Raw genomic sequence first — 13,847 nt, forward strand, 5'->3', positions numbered from 1 at the left:
GTGAACACTAGAGCGGTTATTGCATTTCGGGAAATAGGATGTGGATTTTCAGCCATGAAGACATTTTCATCAGTCATGAAGTCAAATGCTTGTCATCATTTCTGTTTAAACAGCTGAATAAAAAAGCAATGATTGCATATAAAAGTGCAGCAGAAAGCAGTATGGAAGCTGCAGCAAAAGAAGATCCAAAAATTGATTTTGTCAATGACATATCTTGTACGCGCGTTTCAATAGATGGCTCATGGCAAAAAAGAGGACATTCCTCATTACATGGGGTTGTAACATCTATCTCTGGAGACAAATGTATAGACATTGAAGTGAAATCAAGACATTGCTTTGGATGTAAAATGTGGGAGAATAAAAAAGACACCCCTGAGTATGAAATTTGGAAGCTTGAACATAATTGTCAGATAAACCATGATAAATCATCAGGCGCAATGGAGTCTGCGGGTGCTATTGACATATTTAATCGTTCGATTGCCACACGTAATCTAATTTACAAGGAATATTTAGGGGATGGAGATACTTCATCATTTAATGATGTGGTTAAGTCAAATCCCTATGAGAATCATGGCATTACACCAATTAAACTGGAATGTGTTGGACATGTTCAGAAACGCCTTGGAACACGTTTACGTAACCTTGTGAAATCTTACAAGGGTACCAAAACTCCTTTATCTGGTAAAGGAAAGTTAACAAATAAATGCATTGATTCAATGCAGAATTATTATGGCATGGCCATAAGAAATAACATTGGAAACTTGTATGCAATGAAAAAAGCAGTTTATGCCATACTTTTTCATTTTACAGATTTTGATGATTTTGCGACATGTCACCAGTTCTGTCCCCGTGATAATAGCAGCTGGTGTAAGTACTGGTCAAAAGGTGATAGAAGGTACAAACCTTCCAACACTATACCTGTATTTATTAAAAACTTGCTCCAACCAATATTCAAAGCCCTTATGTCCGAAGAATTATTAGAGAAATGCATGCATGGAAAAACGCAAAATGCTAATGAGGCGTTGAACAGTATTATATGGTCTCGTGTACCAAAAGCCACTTTCGTTGGCAGGGAAACCATTGAAATGGGTGTTCACTCTGCTGTCATTCATTACAATGATGGTAAAAAAGGATTGCTGAACGTTTTGAGTCATTTTGGTTTAAAAGGCGCAATTTCCCAAATTATGGCAGAAAAGTTAGATGATTCACGCATAGCTCGTATGAATAGGAGATCAATCGACCAAGATAAAAAGCAAAGAAAGAGGTTAAGAGCCAGGAAGAAAGGTTACACAGATGATATGAAAGAAAAAGAGCCTATAGATTCTTATCAAGCTGGTGCATATTAACATAATATATACTTTTCATGTAATATTTATAAAACTTATTTTTGTTTTGTGATATTCTAACAATTGCGTTTTTCAACTAAATCCGAAAATTCAAAACATGATTAATTGAGATTGCATTAAGCTTTTGACTTCAAATTTTCAGGGTGTGTCTGCAATGCTTATGTACTTCATTTGACAGATAGATCTTTTGTACAACTTTTTTTAACTGAAATTAAATTTGTAGGAGTGAAGTTGTTTAGTGCTTGAAAGTTGGTAATTTGACTTAATCAGGACAAATCACAATATTTTTTTAAATATTTGAATATATAAAAATTCCATCTGTTAAATGAAGTATAATATAATGTTTTGTAAGACTGCCAAAGGTTTTTTATTAATATTGTTGGTAACTTTAGTTATGTTGTCACAAACATTTCATTTATTTTGTCATATTTAGGTCATTTTTTCCGCCATTATGGAATACCTTTAAAATAATAAAAAAAAATTTTCCTGAAAATTTGTCTGCATTATTTACCCCACCATTTCGAAACACCAAAATGATGTTTTTATAGGTCTTTCCAAAAAAAGTGCTTTTTATAGCCCTACCACCTTAAGTGCACTGTGATGGGTTCATTAACTTAATATACTTTCCTTTGATATGCTAGGTGTGTCTGTCTGTGTGTCTGTGACAGGCAAAGTGGATGTCTTCATTTTCCTTTGATGTTGCCGAAAAATGCATGTCTAATATGTTAAATTTTCTGACGTTACGACGCGACGAAAATAACACTACTTAACGTCAATATCCTATATTAAATTAATGAAGCCATTACAGTGCACCTAAAACTTTGAGGCCAAATAACTTGGAAACGAGGTGGTGACGTCAATGATTTTTTCACCGCGTGGGTAACTAGGGACCAACTAGGACCAATTTGCGTAATTTTCCCAAACCTGGGTCCCCGAATCCGTTTCGGAATGGACGGGTTGATGACGTCATCGAAAAACCTTCAAATCCTAATATCTCTGCAACCGTTTGTCAAAAATACGCGATCCTATACATTTTCTTGATAAGCGTTTCAAGACCTATACAATGAAAGCAGCAGGTATACAAATTTCTAAAAAAAAATTGGGGGGGGGTTTGACTGGCCATTGCTGACATCAGCAAAATGTTAAAACCCTTATGTCTCATTAACTGCTTATCAAAAAGATATGATCATATACATTTTCTTGGTCAGCGTTTTAACATCTGCATAGTACAGGCAACGAATAAACTAAATTTCGCCAAATATTTTTGTAATTGCACTGCTGACGTCAGCAAAAAATCTAAAACAACCTACTTTTCCATTGTCCTTCTGCCTAAGTGGATTTTTCCACGGGCCTTATCGACTAGTCTATATAATAATACGCTAAGTGTGTCTGTCTGTGTGTCTGTGACAGGCAAAGTGGATGTGTTCATTGATGTTGCCCAAAAATGCATGTCTATTATGCTAAATTTTCTGACATTACGGCGCGACGTCAATAACACTACTTTAACGTCAATATCCTATATTAAATTAATGAAGCCATTACAGTGCACCTAAAACTTTGAGGGCAAATAACTTGGAAACGAGGTGGTGACGTCAATAATTTTTCACCGCGTGGGTAACTAGGGACCACCTAGGACAAATTTGGGTGATTTTTCCAAACCTATGTCCCAGAATCCGTTTCGGAATGCACGGGTTGATGACGTCATCAAACAACCTTCAAACCCTAATATCTCTGCGCAACCGTTTGTCAAAAGTACATGATCCTATACATTTTCTTGATCAGCCTTTAAAGATCTATACGATGAAGGCAACAGGTATGCAAATTTTTTAAAAAAAAATTGGGGGGTCTAGACGGGTCAGTGCTGACGTCAGCAAATTTTTTTAACCTTTATATCTCATTAATCATTTATCAAAAGCACGTGATTACATACATTTTCTTGATCAGCGCTTTAAACTCTGCACCATAGAGGCAACGTAAAAACAAGGTTCTAATTTTTTTGCAGATGGGTTTCTGACGTCATCAAAATTCATATGACGCTTATTTTTCAATTTTATCCTGCCTCAGTGGATTTTTCCACGGGCTTTATCGACTAGTCTATATAATAATACGGAGCTTCTGTCTGTGACTTTTGCTAAGTAGATAAAATTTCTTTGATAAAGTCTATAAAACATCGCCCATAAATTTGTTCTGTAAATTAGCAAACTTTGACGTTAAAGCAATATTGACGTCAAAGGAAAGTATATTAAGATTAGTGAAGCCAATGCATTGCACTTTTAAAATTAAGGCTTAATAACTTGGAAACGGGTGGAAATAACTGCGTGGGTAACTAGGGACTACCTGGGACCAAGTTGGGTAAGTTTTCCAAACCTGGGTCACCAAATCCGTTTCGGAATGGACGGGTAAATGATGTCATAAAAAAACCTTTAAACCCTAATATCTCTGCATCCGTTTGTCTCAAGTACACGATCCTATACATTTTCTTGATCAGCGTTTCAAGATCTATACGATGAAGGCAATAGGTACACAAATTTCTTGAAAATAAATTTTTGGGTTTTACAGGCCCTTGCTGACGTCAACAAAATTTTTAACACCTTATATCTTCTTAGGCTTTTGTCGAATACATATGATCCTATACATTATTGTGATCAGCGTTTTAACCTTTACGCGTTATAAGCAACGAATAAACTAAACTTGGCCAATTTTTTTGTACCTACACTGTTGACGTCAGCAAAGAATCTAAAACAACCTATTTTTCCATTGTCCTTCTGCCTAAGTGGATTTCTCCACGGGCTTTATCGACTAGTCTATATAATAATACGCCAGTTCTGTCTGTGACTTTTGCAAAGTGGACAAACGTTCTTTGATAAAGTCTATAAAAATCGCCTATAAGTTTGTTCTGTAAATTAGCAAACTTTGACGTTAGAACGATATTGACGTCAAAGGAAAGTATATTAAGATTAGTGAAGCCATTGCATTGCACTTTTAAATATAAGGCTAAATAACTTGGAAACGGGTGGAAATAAATGACGTCATCTCTTGCGTGGGTAACTAGGGACTACCTGGGACCAATTTGGGTAAGTTTTCCAAACCTGGGTCACCGAATCCGTTTTGGAATGGACAGATTAATGACGTCATAAAAAATCTTTAAACCCTAATATCTCTGCATCCGTTTGTCACAAGTACACGATCCTATACATTTTCTTGATCAGCATTTCAAGATCTATACGATGAAGGCAACTGGTATACACATTTCTAAAAATAATTTTCTTGTGTTTTGGCGGGTCTTTGCTGACGTCAGCGAAAATTTTAAAACCTTCATATCACCTTAGTCGTTTGTCGAAAACATATAATCCTATACGTTCTTTTGATCAGCGTTTCAAATTATAAAGGCATGTTGAATGTGGTTATGGTTATAAGGTTGTGTGTAGATATGACAATAAATATAACAAACCAATAAAAATGTATAGAGGTAAAAATGCTATTTACAAATGTATGGAAGAGATGTTGAAGGAAGTTAGATATTGCACAAGAATTCAGAACAAACATTTTAAACAGGATATGATTATGACTAAGCAGGATAAAGTGGACCACAAAAAAGCCAAGAAATGTCACATCTGTAATAAGGAATATATTGATACAGATTATGCGGATAATAATATTGTACGTGATCATTGCCATATAACAGGAAAATATAGAGGATCAGCACATACTGATTGTAATTTAAATTATAGATTAACCGATAAAGTTCCAGTTATATTCCATAGTTTGAGAGGATATGATAGCCATTTCATAATGCAGCAAATTGGTGAAATTGTGAAAAAACAATCATATAAAACCAAATATGGAGAATTGAAAGAAATGGATATTAATGTTATACCAAATAACATGGAAAAATATATGGCATTCATGTTGGGTAAACATTTAAAATTCATCGATAGTTTCCAATTTATAAGTTCTAAGTACTACCTGGGACCAATTTGGGTAAGTTTTCCAAACCTGGGTCACCAAATCCGTTTCGGAATGGACGGGTAAATGACGTCATAAAAAAACCTTTAAACCCTAATATCTCTGCATCCGTTTGTCTCAAGTACACGATCCTATACATTTTCTTGATCAGCGTTTCAAGACCTATACGATGAAGGCAATAGGTACACAAATTTCTTTAAAATAAATTTTTGGGTTTGACAGGCCATTGCTGACGTCAACAAAATTTTTAACACCTTATATCTCCTTAGGCTTTTGTCGAATACATATGATCCTATACATTATTGTGATCAGCGTTTTAACCTTTACACGTTATAGGCAACGAATAAACTAAACTTGGCCATTTTTTTTTGTACCTGCACTATTGACGTCAGCAAAAAATCTAAAACAACCTATTTTTCCATTGTCCTTCTGCCTAAGTGGATTTCTCCACGGGCTTTATCGACTAGTATTATTTTGACGTTAAAAGCTTGGTAAATTACAGAACAATTTTATGGGCGATGTTTCACAGACAAAGAAAATAGCAAAGATAATAATCCACTTTGCAAAAGTCACAGACAGACAGACGGAACTCGCGTATTAATATACAGATACAGATAGTGAGAGATAACAAACGTAGCACTGTTTTTCACCTGTTAGTAGCAAGCAGCATTTGCAGCAAATATATCTTGTTACTGGCAACAACAAATATGTTGTATGTAACAAAAAGCGTTACCAACAACAAAAGATAGGTTACGCGTATGAACATTCACCGTCTTGCCAGTTGCCGCTACAATTTTGATGCAACACTTTTACGTACGACCAATCACAATGCAGCAATTTTGCAGAATGTTTTTTGCTGATTAATGCTGCATTTGCACGGATGTGGCGACACAATAAAATTTTCTACCAATGGTAACAAAATTAATTTGTTACAATCGCCTGAAAAAATTGTCTTGTGTCTCGACAACAGCAGTTTTGTTTTTTACATCTTAGTTTCGAATTACATTCATATTACAATGCGATAGATTAAATTAAATTATTCTAACCATAACGACCACGTAGAGCTTTTAAAATGAACAACAAATAAACCCCCGTGTAGCAATTTTTTTAACTTAGTAAATTTTAGCCTAACGCTACGGTTTGGGGAAACAATGCATGAGTCACAAGAAAGTGAACCGTTTTAGTGCCGTTAACTTACATATTCACTCACACAAGCGTATTACAACATAGGATAGATTACCTTTTCTTTGGCGTCAATAGCAATTTACAGGAAATTTCTTTTTTCTTTGTTTCCGCCATCAACAAACCTGTTTGCGCAGGATGCGATAACAAAGAAATTACTGAAATTAACATAGTGGTTAGATAACACCTAATTGCACCTAGATGACAGATAGATGATAGCAGTTGAATACTTCTCAGTAAAAAATAATTTCGCACTTTTTGTTATGTAATTACTTTGGTTAAGATATTAGATTGAAATAGAATCCTTTCAAGTAGAAAATATGGTGGTCATATCATATACATGCATTTTTCTGTTAGAAACAAAACTTTTTTCTGTATGCATATTCCTATAAGTAGGTTTGTCAGGTAGAAACACAGCGTAACATTTTAAGGCAAAAGTTTTACTTATATATTGAAAAATTGTTTATTGAAAAAATTACTTATTCAAAAATTGAATCTTTTCATATAAGAAAACACGTCTCAATTCATTTGTCATTACAGGGAATTTCATGTCTATTCAAATGAAGTTGCACTAATTATAAGGAACGCTAATTATACCATTTTAACGTCAGTATGTGCGCAATTAAAATACTTAATCTGAAAACTTTCGAAGCAATAATATAAAAGAATATTGATCACTGCTAGAAACCTTGAACAAGTTGACGGAGAAAAAGAAATTGCGAATTTATGTATGCTAGGTTACTGTTATTTTTTCATTTTTTCTTTCTTTCATTCCATTTTCCGTATAAAGATTTCCGCTATTAGCAATAATTTAAAAAAATAGTGAACTTTGAAGTGATCTGAGTAATAACAAACGAATATTCTAAAATTTTAATATTCAATTCTTGATAATTATTGTAACTGTAAATCATAACTTACTTCAATTACCTAAACTTCTTTTCTCTATAAGAACAATTTTAAAAGAACAATAATAACCTTATAATTGATGAACAATAAAAACAAAATAAGAACAACGGCAAGGATGAAAATTTATCGATTTTCTCTTTTTCTTTAAAAAACAACTTGGAAAATATCTTTTCACGTAACAATTTTCACAGAATCAATAAAGATTTTGTGAAACTGGTATATATACTTCGAGATTTCAAGTCTCAAAAATTTGTAACATGCTGTATAATTCCATGCTGCATTTAGCTAGATTTTCTGGTCTTATAAAAAAGTGTATGGACAATACAACTGCATAAATGAAGCAATAAAATTACATATTTCAAACATAGTACATACAATATATCTTAAAAAAGTAAAATCTTTTAAGAAATATTATTCTAGAAAATACTGGAAATTCCATGATAAAAAAGATGTATAAAATTGATGAATTGAATATAAAAACTTCTGAACAAGGTGTAGAATATTTAAATACTTCATTAGTTCAGCAATTTTGTTCAAAACATATACTTGCTCAATAAATTTTGAAAATGTCGATGGTCGATGTTCGGATAACAGTTAATCTGAAAAAGGGAACATTTGGAAAATGAGAATACAATTTTATTAAAAAATGAAAGAGGTTGTTATTCGAATACTGTCTCTTTAAAAGGCAATGCTGTTTACCAAACGGAAACAATGTTCAGTGATTGATGTCCTTACCAAACTTACCACACTATACATAATACCTTAACAATGATGTTTTAAAAGAAAATGTGGAACATCATATTGTACTTTCAACATTTAAATTTTATTCATGTAAAACTGCTACGTCTTATCGTCTGAAAGGTTAACATACAAAAATGCATACTTCAGGCATATAGCCAATAACCATGGCAAGTTTTGTAAGGATGTCTCCTCTAACCAAGATTAGACATGTAAAATATTAAGGGATCAATCGCATAAAAAAAGAAGTAAAAACAAGTTTTTTTAAACAAGCTTTCGGCTCTGACCAGAGCCATAATCACATCAATATTTTCACTAACAAAAAAACTATACATAAGGAGATGTTGAGCTGTAAAGCTGCAGTTTGTGGTGCACACATCAAATATGTTCTGCACAAAAAAGAGAGTAGTCACAATAATTTACGCTGCAAAGTGTAGGGAAAAGATCAAAATCACAAACTTTAAAAGCACAAGTTAGGCATACCTTCCAACCCCAAGGTTTCATAAGTGAGTTAGGGTTAGGGTTAGTAAATCCACATGTCAGAAAAACCCCAGAAAGAAATTCCAATCCAAATGCAATTTTCTCACACATTTTAGATGCAGTGATAATCTTTACATCTGTCGAATCACATTTAACATAGTAAAATGATATAGCCCTGTGCTTGTATAATGTGGCCGACATCTTTTTTTATAAAATCTCCAGCAGAAATCTTACTGCAGGGTGTCAGGATGCGAACACACATTTCTATGCTAGCTTAATGTATTCTAGAAAATACTAGGATGAGCCAGATTAACAGGTCATTCTATTTCAACAAACGTACTGCCTAATTTAACTGTTCCGTCTAGCTCTTATTACAGGCTATTGTCCCTAACTGTACCATGTAGCTAGTATAAACATACAATTAATTAATCTCTCCTAAGTTCAAGTGGCATAATATGGCGCTCAAAAGTACACTCAGGCTGTCATCAGAGATCCCGCTATAAGCACTTATTAAAACCAACATACCTGATGTCGTCGACAAGCAAAGAATCGCAAAAGCAGTTTATCGGTTTATATTTTCAATATATCAGTGACACAGCTACAACTTCAGATCCAATGCAAAGGTACGTAGTTATCTGAGGGTTTTTGCTCATGTTAGATGATTTTAAAATCAGAAATTCCGTATTCCAATTTCTTGATAGAAAGCGATCTGTTACACTGTAAATCTGGTTTACACGGCAGATTTTAATGTTTCATTTTGAAATATATTGTGCACTAAAATTTTGATGATATACTTCCATCAAAGAGCTAGATAAAATGTTATTATCAATTATCGGATTTATTTATCCTCTTTGCTTTCAGATGTCGCGAGAAATTTCCGATCAACTTCCGTGTAAATCAGCCTTTGTTGCGCTAGTCTGAATACGCTATTCATCAGCGCATCTACGCTTCGGATGGTTATCTCTGGTTTCTCAGGCCATTTTAAAGATTCTGTCCCGACTGGCGGGAATCGGAAACATGCACATGCGGAGTGGCACAAACTTCATCTGAATTTCAATTATGTAAACAGTTCAAAGTTTTCTAAGTAGAACAAAAACGATTTTATTAACTTTCTTTTGTTTGTTGTTTTCCCCGGACAAATTTTATCTAAAATCAAGACTTCTTTGAAGTAGTATATTTATCTTACATCAAATAGTGGTATAACGCGAAACATTTCTCAAAGTACTATTTTGTGCATCCATTCCTGCGTGATAACATGAAGTTATAAGACAAATTTGGACGGGGGTTTTACTATGAAGAAAGTTTCTATTATAATGGCCTTTTCGATTACAAAACAATCGGTTTTTAAGTTGGCTCTCAGCAAGACAGACAACGGACATCAGTATAAAAGTTACCCAGTAGCCCGTGGACAAATCCACGAGTTCGCCCGTCCTTAAGATGTCGCATTTCGAGTTTCCGTTGCACGACACTTTTTTTGTGAACACACAGACAGAATACGGCTATTAATAATGAAATATAATCAAATAATTTTTTCCTTTCTACTTTGTTTCAGTACTGCCTGTATAATTTTTATTGACTTAATATTTTGTCATCTCTAATTGATGGATTGATTGCATAACCCTGGTAATGTCAATACAGTTGTTTTTAAATTCCTACGAAAATTGTTTGACGTGACAACAACCAGTTTGTATTTGGAAGCAATTAAGCATTTTTATGTCTTATTTCAGTTGATCTAAAAAATAGAATTAAAAGCAACAATAAAAAACATGCATACGGTTTAAAAAGCATAACTTTTTTAGGCTGTGGTACGGTATATAATTAATATTTTTTAAAAGCCCAAAATAATGTGTTTATATGCGAATAATACAACAACAACAGTCCATCCGGTTGTGCGTCAAAAAAGATTATGTTATTTGTGGTAAAACCGTGATTTTTAGAAAATGGAGGGAAAAGCTGAAATTCAAACTAGTTACGCAGGCGCTTCTTACTCTCAACAACAACAACAACCACAACAACAACAACAACAACATGAACAACAACCACAACAACAACAACAACAACCACAACAACAACAACAACAACAACAACAACAACATGAACAACAACCACAACATGAACAACAACCACAACAACTACAACAACAACAACAACAACAACAACAACTACAACAACAAAGACAACAACAACAACAACAACAACAACCACAACAACAACAACAACAACAACAACAACAACAACAACAACAACAACAACAACAACAACAAAAACAACAACAACAAGTACAACTACAACAACAAAGACAACAACAGCAACTACAACAACAAAATCAACAACAACATCAACCAACATTTCTAGCACAGCAAGTGCAAATACAGGTATAATTAAATTAGATTCATTGATATTATTAAAACCTTTTTATATGCCTTTTTCATATGACTTCAAAACGTCATACTAGTATCGTTATTATTCTTTCTACATTAATGCCTCTATGGAATTGAATGTTAGCAAATTATAATAGGAAGTGAAAACGAAAGTGTAGATAGAAAAATCCATTGTGTTAGGAAAATTTTATTTATTAGAAAATCGGCCAAAAGTCCATATGTATTTTCAAGAAACATTATATATAAAAATAAAAATGTGCGAAGCTTTTCGTAACAGTGTTACATTATCAAGTGCTTGATAATGATCACTTGATAATGTAGCACTGTTACGAAAAGCTTTGTGCATTTTTATTTTTAAATAAAGTGTTTTCTGAAAATACATTGGGAAAGCTGTTTTAGACAATATAATTGGATATCATATTTTTATTAACGTGTTTGATGGAAATAGAATATGACATGTTTATGCACAAACTGAAGATCTTGTCTAATCTTACCTCAACCTGAGCACTATAAAAGACAAACATATTAACTTTTTATACCACTAACAGTAAACGAAAATATTATGAACTTGTTAACTCTTCTCAATAATAAAATTATGTGGATAACGGAAACAGATTGCAGATCCCACGTAACAAGGCAAGTTGAATGAATACCGTAGGAACGTAACTGTAATCAAAGATTAAAGATTAAAAATGCTTATTCGCCTTATTTTTATTTAGCAACCTTTCACAGTTTTTACAGTCCAGCAACCTTATGTTCAACCGGTTTATATAGCAGACCATGCTGTCTTTTCTTGGTTAGCTTGTTTGCTTTGTTGTTGGCCAATTGGTATTGTAGCTGTCTTTAAATCTATCAAGGTGAGCATCATGCCAATCCCTGGAGAATATTAATATTACTTAATATATTTTTACTTTCTATATGCTTTAATGTTTTCTTTAGGTGAATAATGCTCTTGCAGTAAATGATATTCCACGTGCCCATAGAGCGTCCCAAGATGCTTTACAATATTCTCTTTCTGCTGTAGTATTTGGCTTTATTTTTATAGCTGGCATTATTTTGTTAACAGTGTTTGTTTTGTGATCTATATAGTTTTGTTTTATAAACTATAATAGTATATATTATGATTACAAACTTTTTTTTATCAAGATATTTAGTTTTTTTTTATAACATTGACATACGAATTTATTAGTACATAAAATGTGACGAAATATTTATTTTAAACTTTAGAATACAACTATTCTTATACTGCAAAGTACAAAGAATAAAACAAATATTGCGAACACAAGTAAGAAATCCAACATCCAACTGCACTGTTTTACAATAGCTTCGGCGCCATTACCATTTAAACGTACTTGCGACAATTCATTTGTGAAACAACAACGACACGCAGGACACGGTTTCCGAGCTGTTGATTGAATGAAACACATATCCCAGCCGGTAAAGTGTTGCAAGACTTAGGGGTAAAAATCGTCACAAGACGCCATTTCTGTTTTAAAACTGGATTGCATAAAAAAGGTTTGGTACGAACCGGGTTATCGATGAAAAACCATTTTTTGATTTTATTTATTATAAAATTCGCGGTACATAAACGGACAACAGCTATTATTACCGAAAGTAATGTCGTAATTCTTAAACTGTTCATCATAGCAGTATCATTGCATTCAAACAATAGGAAAAGGAAAATAGGACAGAGATTTTTAACCCTATTCAGGTTGAGGGGGCGAGGGCAGATGGCAAGCTACGCCCATATCCTTATGCAAAAATTAAACATTTTTTTTTTTAGAATATTAAGCGCATTTTACGATATGTGATTAATATATTATATTTATTTTTTATTGTGTAGTGTTTAGGCCCTTATTACGACCTCAAATATTATTATGCGCCATGTGAGCGTAATTTATGCCAATATTTTGTGGTAAATCACTTTTTTATATTTCTCCCACTTTTTCTTATTCTATAACTTGTAGTGTTTCTTAGTATTTATTCATGTTGTAATTTCTCTAAATGTGGGCGTTTATGGGGCGTAAAAATCTCTAAACTGTTTTCTTATATTTTACAAATGTTATTGTCATCAACTTTTTATTCAATCTATTACTTTTTCTTCTTGATCTTGTTTCTTACATGAGATAATTGATGTGAAATATATTTATTGAGAAAGTAATCAGAGTGGAATTATCTTATAATCTATATTATAATACCCGTATACGTCTGTCCATCTGTCTGTCTATCACCCAAAATGGTAGCTTAGCTGCGCTGGTAGCGAGACGCACGCAATGCGGTATAAAAAGGACAGGCGAACCCGTGGATTGTTCCACGGGCTAACGACTAGTACAAGTAATTATGGAGATAATTGCCTGGTTATCGGCACTTCCAACTTTATATCTCAAACACCTGTAACATGTTGATGATTTAATGGGAATATAGAACAAGGAAAGGTGTTTTGTATATGTTATTTGCGAACTATGAAAGTAGTAGCATTCTTCTTTTACCGCTATGGTGACAGCAAGTAAACAAGTAATAAAATCTCTAACAGAACGTGATATATTAGCCTGTGGAAAATGTCACTGATGATGATCAGTTTCCCTTACTAAAAGTGATGCTGAAAGTGACAATTCCAGTGTCCAGGGGGAAGTTTAGGAAAACGATAATAATGAAGAAAATTAGCAAAAGATAAATGTTATTTGTATATTATATACTAAAACATTAAAAATCAATTTTTTTCAAAAACGTCAGCAATTTATCATGTGACCAAAACTAAAATTTTTTTTAAGAATGCATCCGATAGGTATAAGCACATAAAAGCACACAAAAATTAGCTGCACTGTTGCCTGCTCCGTAAAACAAAAAG

At 33.3% G+C, this 13,847-nt stretch overlaps 1 protein-coding gene across 1 annotated transcript; it reads left to right on the plus strand.

The window, feature by feature from the left end:
• Positions 1-9,037: 9,037 nt before the first annotated feature.
• On the plus strand, positions 9,038-13,634 carry LOC130645599 (UPF0746 protein DDB_G0281095-like). The gene is made up of 4 exons (XM_057451639.1): positions 9,038-9,241; positions 10,556-10,993; positions 11,719-11,856; positions 11,939-13,634. Exons 2-4 carry the CDS (start codon positions 10,559-10,561, stop codon positions 12,077-12,079), a joined length of 714 nt encoding a protein of 237 aa, XP_057307622.1. The 5' UTR covers positions 9,038-9,241; positions 10,556-10,558; the 3' UTR covers positions 12,080-13,634.
• The last annotated feature ends 213 nt before the right edge of the window (positions 13,635-13,847 follow it).

This window comes from Hydractinia symbiolongicarpus, chromosome 5, assembly GCF_029227915.1.
Source record: "Hydractinia symbiolongicarpus strain clone_291-10 chromosome 5, HSymV2.1, whole genome shotgun sequence".
NCBI lineage: Eukaryota > Metazoa > Cnidaria > Hydrozoa > Anthoathecata > Hydractiniidae > Hydractinia > Hydractinia symbiolongicarpus.